General features: G+C 41.3%; 2 protein-coding genes across 6 annotated transcripts in view; one reads left to right on the top strand and one right to left on the bottom strand.

The window, feature by feature from the left end:
- Positions 1-9,641: 9,641 nt before the first annotated feature.
- On the top strand, positions 9,642-11,291 carry ankrd34ba (ankyrin repeat domain 34Ba; the record flags this gene model as incomplete). The annotated part of the gene is made up of 1 exon (XM_079804097.1): positions 9,642-11,291. The coding sequence occupies one exon, from the start codon at positions 9,642-9,644 to the stop codon at positions 11,289-11,291; it is 1,650 nt and encodes a 549-aa protein (XP_079660223.1).
- A 2,102-nt stretch (positions 11,292-13,393) lies between these two features.
- The window catches only part of zfyve16 (zinc finger, FYVE domain containing 16), a 38,535-nt gene continuing 34,011 nt past the window's right edge, over positions 13,394-17,917 (bottom strand). For 3 of the 5 annotated variants that reach the window (XM_079805176.1, XM_079805177.1, XM_079805175.1), the window contains one exon: positions 13,394-17,024. In XM_079805176.1, the coding sequence (XP_079661302.1) occupies positions 16,866-17,024 (159 nt within the window). In that variant the 3' untranslated portion in view covers positions 13,394-16,865. The remainder of the gene's footprint in view (positions 17,025-17,917) is intronic. The other 2 variants (XR_013815615.1, XR_013815616.1) reach the window with 1 other exon arrangement.

Raw genomic sequence — 17,917 nt, 5'->3', positions numbered from 1 at the left:
CAGAAATACGTAACGAGTTCTGATTGTGCAAGCGGTTCCTGTGCTGTGATTCGACCACAGCTTAGCGCACGTGAAAGCGGTTCCTGTGTTGTAATTTGACAGCAGCTTAGCGCACGTTGGAAAGGTCACGCCTTTTAACGGGGAGATGTATGCGTTCAATAATCTCTACAGCGTCCCTGGGAAAGCCAAACAAAGGTGATTTGACTCCTGGATGAAAATAACAGCGTCTCGATGACATGGCGATAAACACACTCAACGCAACAGTTCCTTTTCTCCACGCGACCGTCCGCTTCTCCACGTGGGACAGCAACAAGACCGCGCCCCCTTTTTCGCGTTTCTTTGTGGGCGGAGGTTAGTCTGTTCTACTGTTCTACTGACGTAATTAAAGAAGGAAGTACCAGGATGTAGTCCAAGCCAGCCGTTCGCTGTAGGCTTTGAAAGGGAACTTCTGTTAAATAAAATATCTCGCTTGGCATTGAACTTTGAGCTTTATAATTTTACTGGTATTATTTATGCTCTAACAGCAACATTACACACTAACTAAAGTTTGAACAATGGAATCGCGAAGAAGGGGACCTTTAAAGTTCGGGTGCTGTTTTGAATGAAAAAGTCCAAAAATGCAGGATGACTCGGACTTCCACCCCCTCCCAGGGGAAGACTCACCCTTTCTGGCCACGATAAGATTCGCCCACCACCCGGGAAGTCTGGAGCCTAAGGTCGGCTTGGCTCCCAAGTTATGTCCCGTTATAGGTAAGGGACTTTTGAACAAAACGGTCTATAATCTCAGGAAGGTCCCAGCAGCTCGGCCCGCTGGGTGGTGAGGGGTAATTGGGGGACCTCTCCGACCCTAGAGTCCTGAGCCCCAGGGAGGCTTGGTTCTGACATGCACCCTCTCCAGTTGGTCCCTCTATCTCCACTTCGGGGGCTGGAAGCTGGAAGCTCGGGCATGTTGGAAAGAGGTTGATGCGGTATTATAACCAAAGCTCAAAGTTCGGTGCTGTTTTGATTGAAAAATTTATCTAAGTCCAAAAATGCAGGGCGACTCAGACTTCCACCCCCTCCCAGACTCTTGGCAGGAAAGGGGAAGACACGGCCACGATAAGATTCGCCCACCACCAGGGAAGTCTGGAGCCTTAAAGGGTTAGTTCACCCAAAAATGAAAATTCTGTCATTAATTACTCACCCTCATGTCGTTCGACACCCGTAAGACCTCCATTTGTGTTCCGAATATGAACTAAGATATTTTTGTTGAAAGTTGATGGCTGAGAAAGGCTTCAGATAGGCCTCCATTGGCATTCAGTACATTTACACTCCCAAGACCCATAAAAGGCACTTAAAACGTCGTACAATAATTTTACGATGCGACGACAATAGTTTTTGTGCGCAAAATAAAATCAAAATAACACCTTTATCCAACTTGTTCTTGTCTTCCGTGTGTGCCTCCACGACGCATGCGCGAGAATATGACGTAGCGCCGGGGTTCGGGAATCCATGAAATGCACACTTTAACCCCATTTTGAGAACTACACCGAGACCTAAAGCACAATCAATGTAGAATCCAACAGCTTAGACACTCGCGTCTTCCTCTGCTTGTAAACAAATCGCTTCTGGGTCATGTGTCCGAACGCCGGATCTGCGTCTTATTCTCGCGCAATGGTCGTGGAGGCATAAACGGAAGACAAGAACAAGTTGGATAAAGGTGTTATTTTGATTTTTTTTGCGCACAAAAACGATTGTCGTCGCATCGTAAAATTATTGTAGAGTCACTGTGGTGAGATGGACTTTGTAACGACGTTTTAAGTGCCTTTAATGGGTCTTGGGAGTGTAAATGTACTGAATGCCAATGGAGGCCTATCTGAAGCCTTTCTCAGCCATCAGCTTTCAACTAAAATATCTTCATTTGTGTTCTGAAGATGAACGGAGGTCTTACGGGTGTCGAACGAAATGAAGGTGAGTAATTAATGACAGAATTTTCATTTTTGGGTGAACTAACCCTTTAAGTTGGCTTGACTCTGGAGTTGTAGCTGGAGTTAAGCTGTAAATTTGACCAGGTGTATCTCGGAAGCCATGCCAAGTCAACTACTCCCGGCGTGGGGGATGGAGTTTCCAACTCGGCTTAGGTCCCGAGTAATGCCCGGTCAAACCTGGACAGGAAGTGGCAGTGGAAGATCTCAGAGGCTCGGGACATTGGGGAAAGTAGGTTCCCTCTGGGACCTGTCCACACCCAGAGTATGGAGCCTTAAATCGCTTGGCTCCTGGGTTATAGGTAAGGGACTTTACCCTTTAGAAAGGTGTCGGGATACACAGTGCATCGCAGTTTGTTGCGTATGGGGCTGCATAGTCGCAGACTAGTCAGGGCAACCATGGGTCCTGCCATCCATGTGGATGTTACTTTGACACGTACCACTTACCTAAGCATTGTTGCAGACCATCTACACCCTTTCATGGAAACGGTATTCCCTGGTGGCTGTGGCTCTTTCAGCAGATAATGTGCCGCCACAAAGCAAAAATGCTTCAGGAATGGTTTGATGAGCACAATGAGTTTGAGGTGTTGACTTGGCCTCCAAATTCCCCAGATCTCAATCCAATCGAGCATCTGTGCGATGTGCTGAACAAACAAGTCCAATTCATGGAGGCCCCACATCGCAACTTACAGGACTTAAAGGTGCTTCTGCTAACATCTTGGTGCCAGATACCACAGCACACCTTCAGGGGTCTAGTGGAGTCCATGCCTCGACGGGTCAGGGCTGATTTGGGAGCAAAAGAGGGACCAACACAATATTAGGTCATAATTTTATGCCTGATTAGAAAATTCACTCTTGTGGTAGGGCCTTCTTAGAAAGGAAATATTGAAAGAAATGCCTCTGTGCCCCTCAAAATCTTACAAAATTCCTTGTTTAAATAGTTTCTAATTCAAATCTCTCAAACCTGAAATGGTCCAAATGTGTATCTGAAGTTCTTGAGAATCAAGGTTATTTTAAGGCTTGATGTTTTCCTGCTTCTCTCTCTCGCTCTTTCTCCCACCCTGCCTGTTTCTCCTCTCAGCATGTGAATAATGTGAACACCTCTCATTGTCGCTTAGATCTGATCAACGTCATGCCTGCAATGCAAGCGCGCTCAAACACATTTACACTACAGACGGACAGGCAGCTGTGACATAACTGACTATCCGGATCGGTCTAAATTTCTGTTTGCGATTATACGGTAAGAACAAAATTCGTTTTCTCTTCTTTATCTGGTTTACCTTTGCATTAACTCTGTAGTATTTGACATCAAGCGATGAAACGAGCAGCTTCTGATAAATACATCTTTCGTTTCTTACCTGATACAAAGTTGATGGCACTGAATAAGGTTTGCTCAATGCATTGTTGGATCTATTTTCATTTGTTTCAGTGGTTAAGTTGAAGCAGTGAGAATATGCAGTGCCTTGATTATAATAGAAACACTTTGCGACCTCTTCAAAATCTCAAGTGCATACTGAATATGCTGTTTCATACACTATATCATCTTTCCATGTACATTGCAAAAGCCTGAAGACAACCATAAGCATATTGGCATAAAGTAATTTTTTTGCTCTTTTAATTTATACTGAAATGAGGAACAGCTGGACAGGATTTTCAAAGGCCACTTTCCTCTTTCTATGCGTAAGTGGAGCTTCTCTGCTCCCAGTAGAGCGGAGCAGAACATCGCTGACATGGTAGAATCACAGCTATTCAAAAGCAATCGTCATTTCCTCCATGGTAACAGCGTGCGAGCTGCTCATGACAACTTGTTCAAACCCTTGTTTTCACACAGAGGGAATGCACACTGACAGACACAGAGGCAGTGGCTTTGATTTTCACATCATGCCAATGTGATTAAAGTCGACATGTTTTTTGAGATTTGAGACTTCATAACATCCGCTGAAAAGGGCAGTTGTTTGAGAGGCAAAGCAAAGCATTGCAATTTGGTGGAAGGTTGTAAGAATACAGACATTTCAAAGATCACCGATAGAAATCTTTGAAATAACATGGACTTATGAATCGTACACAAGAACTGCCGATTTCATGTCGACTGAAAAATGTATATAAAAAGGACATGTTCGCAGTTGAGTAGCATGGCAGCTGCACTGATGTCTGGAAGTGATTGTTTTCAAAAATGTGCCTTTTATTCACAAGGCCAGATTCTGAAAGACAAAAATAAGACCAATTACAAATGGTTTAGCAAAACTGATTGAGAGGAGACTTCAATACAATGCATTCCTAAGATGTATACAACTTAGGAATGCATTATATTGAAGTCTCATTGCAAAAAAAAAAGGTTCTATAAAGAATTAAAAGTGTTTATTTGGCTCGTTATCATATGGGAACCACTTTAAGTGCTGTATAGCACCATATCTTGGTGCTTCAGTGGTTCTTCACCGGTTCTTTAAATGGCTGAGGTGCTATATAGCACTGCTACCATATATACCCCTTTTCCACCAAGGCAGTGCTGGTTCGGAGCCAGAGCCTAGTTTCAAATCGGTTCTTTGTCTTTCCACACCCAAAGCACCAGCTCCCAACCAGGAAAAGTGGTTCTTAAAGGGTTAGTTCACCCAAAAATATAAATTCTGTCATTAATTACTTACCCTCATGTCGTTCGACACCCGTAAGACCTCCGTTCATCTTTGGAACACAAATTAAGATATTTTAGTTGAAATCCGATGGCTCAGAAAGGCCTCCATTGACACAATGCACTTTACACTCTATTTACACTCTATCACAATGTACTAAAGACATCGTGACAAAGTCCGTCTCACTACAGTGGTTCTACAATAATTTTATGAAGCGACGAGAATAGTTTTTGTGTGCAAAAAAACCCCTAAATAACGACTTTAGTGATGACCGAAGCTTCATGATGCCGTGTTTTGAAATCGAAGCGTTATGAATCAGTGAGTCGATTCAGCGGTTTGGATCGCCAAAGTCACGTGATTTCAGCAGTTTGGCGGTTTGACACGCGATCCGAATCATGATTCGACTCGCTGATTCAAAACGCTTCGAAGCTTCATGATGCATTGTTTTGAAATCGGTCATCACTATATAAGTCGTTATTTAGTTTTTTTTTCTAAATTCACTATTCTCGTCGCTTCATAAAGTTATTGTAGAACCACTGTAGTGAGATGGACTGTTACCCCTTTTCCACCAAGGCAGTGCTAGAGCTAGATCGGAGCCAGAGCCTAGTTTCAAAACGGTTCTTTGTGTTTCCACACCCAAAGCCCCAGCTCCGAGCCAGGAAAAGTGGTTCTTAAGTAGCACCAAAACATTGCTGGGCTAGAACAGGGTTAGAAGTAAAAACCGATTACGTCAGGCGCTGGGGGCGGGGTCAACAAGACCAACACAAACTTGAGATCCGCCATTGTTGAAATAGCAGCTAATGGAGCTAACAGCCGCTGCTCGTTTGTTATCTCCATGAATGCGTTGGATTCGCTGTTTTCATTGTGTTTTGATGCCGATGTAGGATCGTAAAGCCATATAAATCAACAGTAACGCAATGTTTGCATTGTTGGTGGAAGGCTTGTTCGCAGCGGTGCTGTGCAGACCGATCGCCGTATGATAACGAGTCCAGCGAGAGCATATGACTCCTTATGCTTTTGATTCACTCATGCGTTTTTTTTAAATTTCATACGTGGATCGGTCTGCGCAGCGCCGATGCATCTCGAACAAGCCTGGTGTGTTTGTGTTTCCCGCTGCACAGGGTTGCCAGGTTTTCACACAAAACCCGCCCAATTGCTACTTAAAACAAGCCCAATCGCGTTTCAGGGGGGCTTCCCCGGTAAAAATCACATTTGGCATGGTTGCCTACTAAAATTTGCATTCCCGCGGCTAAATATCACATAATTGGGGTTGCTTCAATCCGCCTATACAAATTACGGTGAGCTACACAAATGCGTTGGATTCACTGTGTTTTGATGCCGATGTAGGATCGTAAAGCCATGTGCATCAATAGTAATGCAACGTTCGCCATTGTTGATGGAAGGCTTGTTCGAGACTCATCTGCGCTGTGTAGACCGATCACCATATGACATCAAAGTACAACGAGAGCATACGACTCCTTATGCTTTGAATCGCTCGTGCGGTATTTTGATATCATATGCTGATCGTCTGCGCAACGTTGATGCATCTTGAACAAGCCTGGTGTTTTTGTGTTTCCCGCTGCCTCGCTAGAGTTGCTGAGAAAGATGAGACGTATACAGTGACGTAAGACCTGACTCTATGGTGGCTCTCTAGCATATGGAAAGGCGAACCGATTCTTAGAAGGCTCGTCAGTCGAACCAACTATGAACTGGGACTAGCACTGGCTCTGAACTAGCACCTGGTTCATTCTGGTGGAAAAGGGGTAATGTAGAACCTGTTAAGATATGGTGCTATATAGCACCAAAAGTGGTTTCCCCTATGATTACGAGCACTTTTAGTGCTATAGCACAATTGAGGACGAAGCTTATCGAATACAGTATCTATACTCTCTTTACATAAGCACCACTAAATGTCTCTCTAATTGACTTTATTCAAAAACACTTGATAAACCCCAATCAGAGGCATGATGTTCTGCAGGCTCTGAGAAAGTAACACCAAGGACAGCAAACACAATGGCTTTAGAAAGATGCAGTTGCTAAAGAAAGTGAGGGAGGGAGGCCAAGCTCTGCGCTCGTACTGAAAAGGACAGGCACCGCAGAGAATGTTGTCTGGCGGTAATGGCAAACAATAAAGCCAAGGTCTCTGCTTCGGTTTATTGAATTTAGCTCTTCAAAAAAAAAAAAAAAAAAGTACTGGAGCTGTAATTCTACAGAAAGAGAGCTTGTTGCTGAGCAAGACAGGATAAAAAACCAAACAACAAAACGGAAAGTGCATTTGGCTCCATTATATTATTTTGCAGCGTTTGTGTGCAACCAATCAATCAATCTAATAATGAGTGCACCACAATTTAACTCAAAAGCTACTCGAGTCTTCCATTTTGTACCTGTAATGTGTGTAATTTGCCATAAGAAGAGCCTACTGTATCATTTCTAAGGCCTCTAAATTATCAATACAGCCAAATGTTACTGAAAAACTAGCACACAATCTGTTGTAGTCCGATTGATAGTTTATACTTTTTTAGCAAGTAAAAGGTCTTTTAGTCAAATTGTGGTCCAGATTCAGCTTGTGGTCTTTTTGCTGTGAAATATTTACAGAACATGAGAATGTAATTTTATTAGTAATATTTCAAGATGAACATTTACTGGACTGAAGCAACTAAGGTTTGATTATCCAAACGTTATTTTATAGAAAAATCGTGGTAAAATGCGAGTAGCAAATATGGTACATCTTTTGAGGAAGGTTCATCTCCCAATCATCATTGTATTGCATTGGATTATACGTTTTAAAACTAGTTTTGATCATAAAACGAAGCATTTATACATCATCTTACTTAGACATTATTGGGAGATATAGTGACGCATTTTATGTACATATCTGCTATACCATCATAAAGATCTCATTGATTTACATCACAAGATGTAAATCAAGACTTTCGTCTCACTCTTTGGCCATATAAACATCAGCAACTGGACCAAATTGCATATTTTTGCTTAATTTGGGCCTCCTAAAACTGGTGTTTTTTCCTTCATATTCTCACTGTATCAGACAGTACTACATGAGCCACAAGAGCCTGATGTATGATGCTCAACAAAAAAACACGTAAACCTTTTTTTTCTTTCTTGTTTTTAGATTAAAGGCACAATATGTAATTTTCACCACTAGAGGGCGCTTTTTCAAAACAAAGGCGTAGCTTGATGACACCTTGATTTCGCGGAATCATGGGAGTTGTTGTCTTCACCTCTAAAGGCGGTGGAAAAGAATCCGATGGGACTCGGGCAGAAATCATATTCATGGATGAGCTAATGTATTAAAGAGTTATTAACGTTACTGTAATATGAAGCAGGGTGGGAGCGGAAAGAGGTGCCGGAGCAATTGCTAATAAGAGACGAACGCGACACACATAGCTTTTATTATGCTGTAGATGAGCGCTTCCGATTCTTCCGCTCATGTGTATGTGGGGGAACGCTGCGCTGTTTTACCATATTAGATACATTTGAGTGTGTTGAAAGTTATGTTTTAATGCTACTCTGTGCATTCGCTTGGCGGCTACTATGAGACACTTGTTCAGACTGCAGTGAGCTAGATCGATATTAGGCATGGTAAAACATGGTATCTGTTTAAAACCAGACTTAAACCATAAGATTAACTGTGTTGAGCTATACACTCAGCTAAAGGATTATTAGGAACACCTGTTCAATTTCTCATTAATGCAATTAATGATTGCGGCAGTCCTGTGGGCGAAAATGCCTTGTTGATGCTAGAGGTCAGAGAAGAATGGGCCGACTGATTCAAGCTGATAGAAGAGCAACTTTGACTGAAATAACCACTCGTTACAACCGAGGTATGCAGCAAAGCATTTGTGGAGCCACAATACGCACAACCTTGATGGGGATGGGCTACAACAGCAGAAGACCCCACCGGGTACCACTCATCTCCACTACAAATAGGAAAAAGAGGCTACAATTTGCACAAGCTCACCAAAATTGGACAGTTGAAGACTGGAAAAATGTTGCCTGGTCTGATGAGTCTCGATTTCTGTTGAGACATTCAGATGGTAGAGTCAGAATTTGGCATAAACAGAATGAGAACATGGATCCATCATGCCGTGTTACCACTGTGCAGGCTGGTGGTGGTGGTGTAATGGTGTGGGGGATGTTTTCTTGGCATACTTTAGGTCCCTTAGTGCCAATTGGGCATCGTTTAAATGCCACGGCCTACCTGAGCATTGTTTCTGACCATGTCCATCTCTTTATGACCACCATGTGCCCATCCTCTGATGGCTACTTCCAGCAGGATAATGCACCATGTCACAAAGCTCGAATCATTTCAAATTGGTTTCTTGAACATGACAATGAGTTCACTGTACTAAAATGGCCCCCACAGTCACCAGATCTCAACCCAATAGAGCATCTTTGGGATGTGGTGGAACAGGAGCTTCGTGCCCTGAATGTGCATCCCACAAATCTCCATCAACTGCAAGATGCTATCCTATCAATATGGGCCAACATTTCTAAAGAATGCTTTCAGCACCTTGTTGAATCAATCCCACATAGAATTAAGGCAGTTCTGAAGGCGAAAGGGGGTCAAACACAGTATTAGTATGGTGTTCCTAATAATCCTTTAGGTGAGTGTATCACAATGATTTGTTTTCTGTCGAAGTCGTATCTAAACAGCTGCTCAGCTGTCTAATAAATCACATAATATATTAAAGCGTCTTTGGTGTTTGCATGGTTTCTACAAAATAAAATCGGAAAATCGAGGGTAACATGGTAATGGTGTCATTGATAGGCGACACACGGACCGTGTCCTGGATACAATTGTCAACAGTCAACAAAACATAAAATTGTAGTAGTGGTTTTTGTATATTTTAATCCAAAAATCTTTAATATTTTACCTAAAGGTTCAGTAAACTGTTCCATTTTGAAAAATATTATTGTAATATATATGTCAGGCTTTACCTGCATGGCTAATCTTGTTCCCCCTCTTCACAGGTTTTGTTATGGCAGCATCCGTGATCCCCATGTGTGAGTCGCAGTGAAAGAGGTGAAGATGGAAGGTCCACAAGTGGTCAATGTTGACAGCAACTCCTTGCTTAAGGCTGTCTACCTAAGTCGTCTCCGTCTCACACGGCTACTCCTGGAAGGCGGCGCTTACATCAACGAGAGTAACGAGTGTGGCGAAACACCCCTGATGGTCGCCTGCAGGACCAGGCATACGGACCACCAAAGCGTTTCGAAGGTTAAAATGGTGGGGTACCTGCTCGAAAGTGGAGCTGACCCGCACATCCAGGATAAAAGTGGGAAGACGGCTTTAATGCACGCCTGCTTGGAGCAAGCTGGTTCTGAGGTGGTGGCGCTGCTCTTGGGTAGCGGGGCGGACCCGTGTCTTGAGGACCACGCTGGTTCTTCGGCTCTGATATACGCCATCAATGCCAACGATGAGGAAACTCTTAAAATGTTGATAGATGCATGCAAAGCCAGAGGAAAAGAAGTCATCATCATCACCCCTGATAAACTTGCATGTGGAAGGCAAATGGCAAAACAGTACCTATCCATTCCTCCACTTGCAATGGTGGAACAATGGGACAATCAAAACTCCTCCATCGTTCCCTGTGCTTCTCCATCTGATATTCTCCTCAGTACATCTCCACTTGGGACGCTTTCTTCTAGTCCTAGAGAGCATATGTTTTCCTTCCAGGACCTCCAAAGCACGACAAATTCGCAGCCACCTTCTCCATCCCACCAGGCTCCCCTGGTGCACAGTCGAGTGAGCAAACTCCACAATCTTCAAAGATTACACTCGGAGCCTTGGCTGAAAATCCCGCAGTCTTTTCTGGCCCAACAGCAGGCCAAAACCACCTCGGCTATGGAGGAACTCCCGGACATCACACTCGAAGAGGAGTTGCCTTTCAGAATGAAGAGATTGGCTTTCGGTAATATGCCACTATCGCGCCATTCCAGTGTTGATCTGAAAGAAGCCAACTGTTTGAGTCAAGCTGTAAGTCAAGGAAGAAATCTTGAAGGTCTAAGACCGGAAGGAGCACTGTGCCGAAACATGTCCTTTGATAGCTTATCGTCCTTACACTCTTTATCCCATCCCAATCTTCATAGCAAAAGCAGCGTGGAAGCTTTACCGGCTGATAAGGATCCGGGCAAATCCCTGCCAAATTTGGCCGTGTCCAGTCTCCGCAACATCATCCAGAGAAGGCAATTAGGAATGGATCACTACAGCTCCGATTCTCAACTATCCGTGAGCCTTGCCAACTCTCCTGAAGACCGTAAAGGACATCTGGAGAAGAGAAAGCTTGCAAACTCACGTTCTCCTACCTTGCAAGGCTCCAGGGAGTCTCTTGAGAACATTTCGTTGACGCACCTGCACAGGAGGAATCCAATCAGCTACGAGCGTCGGGGCTCTGGGGCGCTTTTGGATCCCATTTCCCATCCCAGAGCTGGTTTCCTCCCTCCTCTGAACCAGCATGCCCTGATCCCAAACATCACTGGAAGCGGAAATTCAAGCAGCATCGGCTCCAGCAACAAAGCAGTTAGTGGCGTAGCAGCAGGGACAAAGCCTTGCATGCCCTCGGCTCCGGCAGGTTTTCCTAAGGATCTCAAGACTAGAAGGATGCTGATAAGAAGACACTCCATGCAAACTGAGCAGCTCAAGCGAGTTGGTGACTTCACAGAAATATTTGGACACTGAATGGTTGCTACCATTATAAACAGTTTAACTAAGGTGCCAATTTGCACTGACAATAATTCATTGCTGGTTGCTGAAACTGAACAAATACCATCTATAATCTTGCGTCTACACTAAAATGAAAATTTTCAACCGTGCATCCTTAAGGTGCAGTCACAATTACCATTACTCAGTGAAATTTTCTGGGCAAAATCAAGTCATTACAATAGGAATCTGCAAGATCGAATTGGAAAAATCTGCCCCCTCAGATTTCGCTTGTATTGAAGTTTGACCAACTTGGTTTGAAAGTGAATTCTGTGTGAGCTGTGCTTCATAAACACTATATTGCAAGAAGTATTGGGACACCCCTCCAAAACATTGAATTCAGGTGTTCCAATCACTTCTATGGCCAAAGGTGTATAAAATCAAGCACCTAGGCATGCAGACGCTTCTACAAACATTTGTGAAAGAATGGGTCTCTCTCAGGAGCTCAGTGAACTCAACCGTGGTACTGTGATAAGTCCATTCGGGAAATTTCCTCACTCCTAAATATTCTAGGATCAACTGTTAGTGCTAATAGAACAAAGTGGAAGCAATTGGGAACAACAGCAACTCAGCCACGATGTGGTAGGCCACGTAAAATCACAGAGCGGGGTCAGCGCATGCTGAGGTGCACTGAAAAGAAGTCACCAGCTTTGGCATACCAAGAAATTTTGGACAATTTCATGCTCACAACTTTGTGGGAACAGTTTGGGGATGGCCCCTTCCTGTTCCAACATGACTGCGCACCAGTGCACAAAGCAAGGTCCATAAAGACAAGGAAGGCTGTGCTTGGTGTGGAGGAACTTGACTGTCCTGACCAGTGCTAGAAGTGGGGCTGTACTCGCCGGTACACAGTCCATTTTAATAAATCTTGCATACAGCATGATAAAGACAAAATTCTTTTTTCCAGTATTTTCTGGAATCTAGTGGAAACAGCCCAACTGTCTGCAGGGTGCACAGGGCCTGAGTTATACACTTTCAAAACTGAATTTATAACCAAAAAAATCAAATTTTTTGGGAGGTTATTACAGCTCAGACAACATATACTTACATGTTTATCACTTTTAGCAGTGGTTTATGTAACTTAAAAGGGTTTCCTGTAAAATGACACCAAAATTGTGTATTTAGACCACTGTATGTGGGTATGGCAAGCTTTTCAATTTGGGTAGGCCAAATCCAGGTGGAAATCCGAAAAATGCTCCCAGAGCTTAAGTTTAAGGCAGAGTTTAAGTTAGAAAGAGCTTTAAAATATGGACCTTCTTGAATTATAGACTAAACAATCCCCCCATAACCCCCGCCAACAAAGCCCCGCCCCCTTTGGTGAGTACCGGCACTGTATTTTTTTCACTTCAAGCACTGGTCCTGACCTCAACCTGATAGAACACCTTTGGGATGAATTAGAGCGGAGACTGCGAGCCAGGCCTTCTTGTCCAACATCAGTGCCTGACCTCACAAAGAATGGTCAAAAATCCCCATAAACACACTCCTAAACCTTGTGGAAAGCCTTCCCAGAATAGTTGAAGCTGTCATAGCTGCAAAGGGTGGGCCAACTCCATATTAAACCCTACGGATTAAGAATGGGATGTTATTAAAGTTCATGAGCATGTAAAGGCAGGCGTCCCAAAACTTTTGGCAATATAATGTATCTCTATGCTATTGACAATGGACCTTTTTGTTGCCCGTGAAATTTTACTAATGTGACCGCACCCTACAGTTAAAGGCAATTCAATAGAAATGAATGGTTATGTGGCTAGTGCTTCAATGTCTAAGAAAACAGGATACAAAACATTTAAATGACATGTAGGTTTGAAACAAACAATTCAACCGGTGGTTGAGGCATTCATGGCATAGAAATTCAGCTTGCATCAAATTCATTCGTAATACATTTGAGTCATTGTGTATAGAACATACTTTTGCTTCTGTATTGTTTGATGTTCACAGTGTCTTAAATAAAAAAAAAACAATCAATTGCAATAGAATTGTATATTGTAAATTTGCAGCAAATCACTCACCCATTGGGAAAATCTCAATTTATTTATAGTTATAAATTGATGTTGTCATAAATGAGCATGAGACAAAGAACTTGCATATTTATCAAAATTTTATTCTACATGAGATACATATTAGAAATGAATGTTGTTTTGAAGAACATCCTTAGGTCCCATACCAGATTATTAATCAAATAAATCTGGTTATCATGAATAAATAGATATACATTATGCAAACTGGTACATCTTAACAGCTTTATGTAAAGCATAAAAATACTTGTGATGATTTAATTAATCAGTAACAGTGAGAAAATAATTTAACTCCCAAAGTATTCCACAAAGCACAAATATAAGTGAGAAGATCTGAGATGTCTAAAACGCTCGGCTCATTTCAGACATTTAATCTCAATCCTTCCGTAACAATCATCTGTATCTTAAGAAGATTTGTATTTGGTTTGTGACAGAATTATAGAAGCCTTCAGATTATTTAAATATACACGTCGATATATCAAATAAACTGATTCATCACTGTTTACGTTGTGTTTTATCACTATTATGAAAAATGAAATAAAAAATAAGGAACAATCACTCGTCATGTATTTCATTTCACCAATCACAGTAAAAGTGCATTTTGCAAATTTAGATTTTTGTTAAGCTGCAGCATTTAAAAATGAATTTCAGAAACTTGGCATGAACATAATCTTAATTCATATGGCAGGGGGGAGAGCTTTGTTTTGCAGGTTTAAGGTACATTTTAAACAGAATGTAAAATTGCAAGACCAAAGTCTGGTGAATAGAGGAATCAAGGTTATTGCATTTATAAAATGGCTACTTAATCCAACATAATTTATAAGGAAAGAGTTTTCATGAGATTCTTCAATCTGTCAAACTCTCATTAAAAGTAACAGATACTTCACCATCTGTAGTAGTGAGGACCAGTGCTTAATTTGTCAATCTTAAGGTGCCGGAACACGCACAGAACACATGCTTAAAATAACATGCCATGTCCTCACATCTCCACTTAATAAACTCTGGGGCTTACAGGCCTCAATTTCAAATAATGTGTATTATATAGATATTGTGGCAATAATTAAAAATAACATCAATTCTATATTTTCCAATCAAAATGGCAACATTAGACTAAAGAAGTCAAGTAGTTCAGTGCCAGTCTTTTAACAATTCTATCGCAAGATATGTCAGACATTAATTTAATAAACATTTAATGATTACTGATGCTGCATGCATCTTACCTCACACTCTTTCACCATTAAAACTGAAGCAATATGCTAGAATTCAGGCTCGCAGTCTTTGATTTGATTGGCCATCTCAATCATTTTGACATTGGCGAGCACTGATTTAAGACCATTGGAGGCCTTGGCCATACTAATACATTTTTGTTTGAAAACGCATCTTTTTCTCTCCGTTTTGGCCTTCCGTCCACACTGAGAAGGAGTTTTTAGCAACGAAAATGCTCTCCAAAGTGGACAAATCTAAAAACGCAGTTTTCGCATTGTAGTTTGGACTGTGAAAATGGAGGTAATTTAAAACGATGACGCAAGTGTAGTCGTGATGCATATCGAACCCATCCCAGTATTGTGCCCGTTATGTGCTATTCACTTTCACACAGATGCTAAAATATGTTACTTTGTACACTTTTCATATCACAGTCCTGCAAAGACGACAAAATTTACTTGGAGAAATGGAGAAAATTTACTTGCATTTGCTGTCCTGTGGCAAAACATGAGCAGTTGCGTTTTAGACTAATCATATGTGCGACGCATCAGTGAATGGTGATATATTTTGCTGAATAAAAATCATCCTGCCAGAAGAATTGTGCGATAACTTGATTATGTCTTGTTCTGTCTATCATCTCAGTGAGCTTTTGTGAGGCTGTATGCATGCACTGTAAGGTGAATTTAGCGTTTTCCGACGTTTCAGTGTGGATGAGAATCTTTTAGAAAATGCCAGACCGGTTTGAAACAAAAACTTTGAAAAGTTTTCAGATCTATCCGGATTAATGTAGACGCAACCTGAGGCAGACAAGACTAACTTATTAGCTAGTCTTTTTGTCATCCTAACAACATACAGAGCGGAGCTCAACGGAGAGCAGCTGAGCAAAATAAAGAATACCAAATACTGGGGACGTGTCGTTCACAATGTCTATTGATATTGCACTAATTTAAATAGCATATTTATGGCCGGGATGGGCAAAAAAGAACACTGTGATTCGCTAATCTTTCCCTTTCTGTCTTCACAACCAATACTCTGTTTAACGGCATCTGTTTAACTTTCGTCAGGAACGCCCATAAACGCCTCACTCGACGAGATACACTGGATCCGGATCAAACTGATCACAAATTAAGCACTGGTGAGGCCATGTGGCAGCTTCATTAACTGGCATAATGGTGGGCAGGCCAAAATCTAAAAATGGAAAAACATGGAAAGTATTGAGATATTTTTCAGACCGACTTTAAAAGCCAGATTTTTCAATTCCTGGCTGGTCACACCAACAACACATCTGTAGTGTTAGTAGTTGGGGCTGTTTTTCAGCTTGTCCAGTAAAATGAATTAATAGTCAAATAAAGTAATTTAAAGATCTCAATAAAAGACTTTAAATCAAAGTAGTGTGAAAATAATGACATAAATGTCAAAGCAAAATATTTTATAGAGATGATCTTAAGTCTTTTTTCCTTTACACTGAACTGTATTTTTGGTAAATATATGTGGTTTGAAACCAAACAACCAACAATGTTTTCATAAGCATCACATCGAGCTATACACTCAACTGCGCTTTTTTGGGTTATAATTGCAGAATGAGTTATAATTTCAATGCCCTATCAAAAATATCACCTTTAATCAACACATGAACTGTTCCAAAAATAGTATTTAAGCTTAATAAAAGCTTAATTGAATTAGCAGATGATTTCATCTATACGTTTTAAATAATCAAACCGAGGAGTATTTTAACCTCTGTGTATTTTACAGATCGAGGAACATCGACTAATCATAAGACGCAGTACTTAGAAAGTACAATAATCGGTACATAAAATCTTCATATGGATTCTTACGTCCGCATGAAGCTACTTCATATGGTAACAGTAAATTATGACGGATGAAAAAAAAAAAACCCACTGCAGATTCCAGATCAGAAAAAACAGACGTGAAATTTGAGAAATGCAGGACTTCACATGCTCGGTCACCGTGTGCGCAATCAAGTTATGATTATAGTTCTCTGTATATCTGACATAATAGTCATACAAAAACAATTCCGTTTCGAGTTCAAACCAACATTCATCGACCATCATCCAACCTGAAACACAACCGAAGAAGCACAGCACAGTTCTCACGTTTTTATTTTTGTTGCTGATCCAAGACCTCTGCTTTATTCTAAAGGATCGCCAATATAGTTCCACTTCAGTGAAGTGCTTTTTTTTTTTTTTATTTCCTTTAAAATGCATCAAACTCTCCATACCTTGTCAGAAATTTCTATGCATCTGCAACTCATCGGTAACGAATATGAAGTTCCCACTGGCTGCCTGTGATGGGAAAGTTTATAAGTCAGCAGCGTTCAAATGCTCATTGAGATGTAGAAGAAAAACTCCATGTCCATGGCCTGATGGGGGACACAGGAGCTTCCTCCGTGGATGACGGGAATCAGAGCCCCATCCAGATCGTTCATATACTTCTGAGGCAGGAGGCGGCCACCAGAGCCAGCCTGGTACTCAACCTACAAAGACACAACGAGTGGATTACAAACGTATCATATGTATATAATCTACATACTACAGTGTCTTGAGAGTTAGTAATGAAGGAGTGATGCCAGCAACCATTTTTTCCAAAAAGAAGCAGTGTAAAAAATTTTTTTTTAAATATAAAGTTATTAAGAATATCTTTTTTAAATGTATAAAAATATGATGTGGCTGTTGTATAAACTTAGAAACACAATGAAGCTGTGTGTGGTCATGCTTTAATTCAAATCTGAGGATGTTATCTCTAAAACTATGACATTTGTATGACTATTTTCTACTATTTTCATGGGCCGGATTCACGAAACATTCGTAAGAATAACTGCCAATTTCTTCTTAAAATAACTTCTTACAGTTAGGATATCTCCAACCTTTCTTAAATACCAAAATGTAAGATGTTTAATGAATTTGTTGGGTTGATTTTTTAAATATAACCAATTACAACATAACAGCAGCTAGCTAAATATAATATATATTACTAATAATACCGTGAATATGGACGAGTACTCTGAAGTGACAGGGATCGATCTTTTACACGCATGATGTGCTCACTCAAGCTAGAACTAGCAAGGCAGCACAACACACACACACACACACCGGACGCATTCACTCTAGAGAGAAAAGAAAGACCGAGCACAAATGAATGAGAAAGACTGCTGAACTTGAGAGAGGCTCTTTTAAAATAACGATTTTAACGACACGGTGCATTAAAACACGACGCCAAGTCGCAAACGACGAAAATAGTCTGCACACCTATGATGATATCTACGGTAATCTGCAGGCAGAGCAAAAAGACTGGCTTTGAGGTGTTTTTCATTCAGCGAGTCTTCAGCAATACCCACCTTTCAATCAAATAACACCTTTCATTTTCTTC

Source organism: Gobio gobio (genome assembly GCF_949357685.1).
Source record: "Gobio gobio genome assembly, chromosome: 22".
Lineage (NCBI taxonomy): Eukaryota > Metazoa > Chordata > Actinopteri > Cypriniformes > Gobionidae > Gobio > Gobio gobio.
This window is presented reverse-complemented; position numbering and strand designations above follow the sequence as displayed.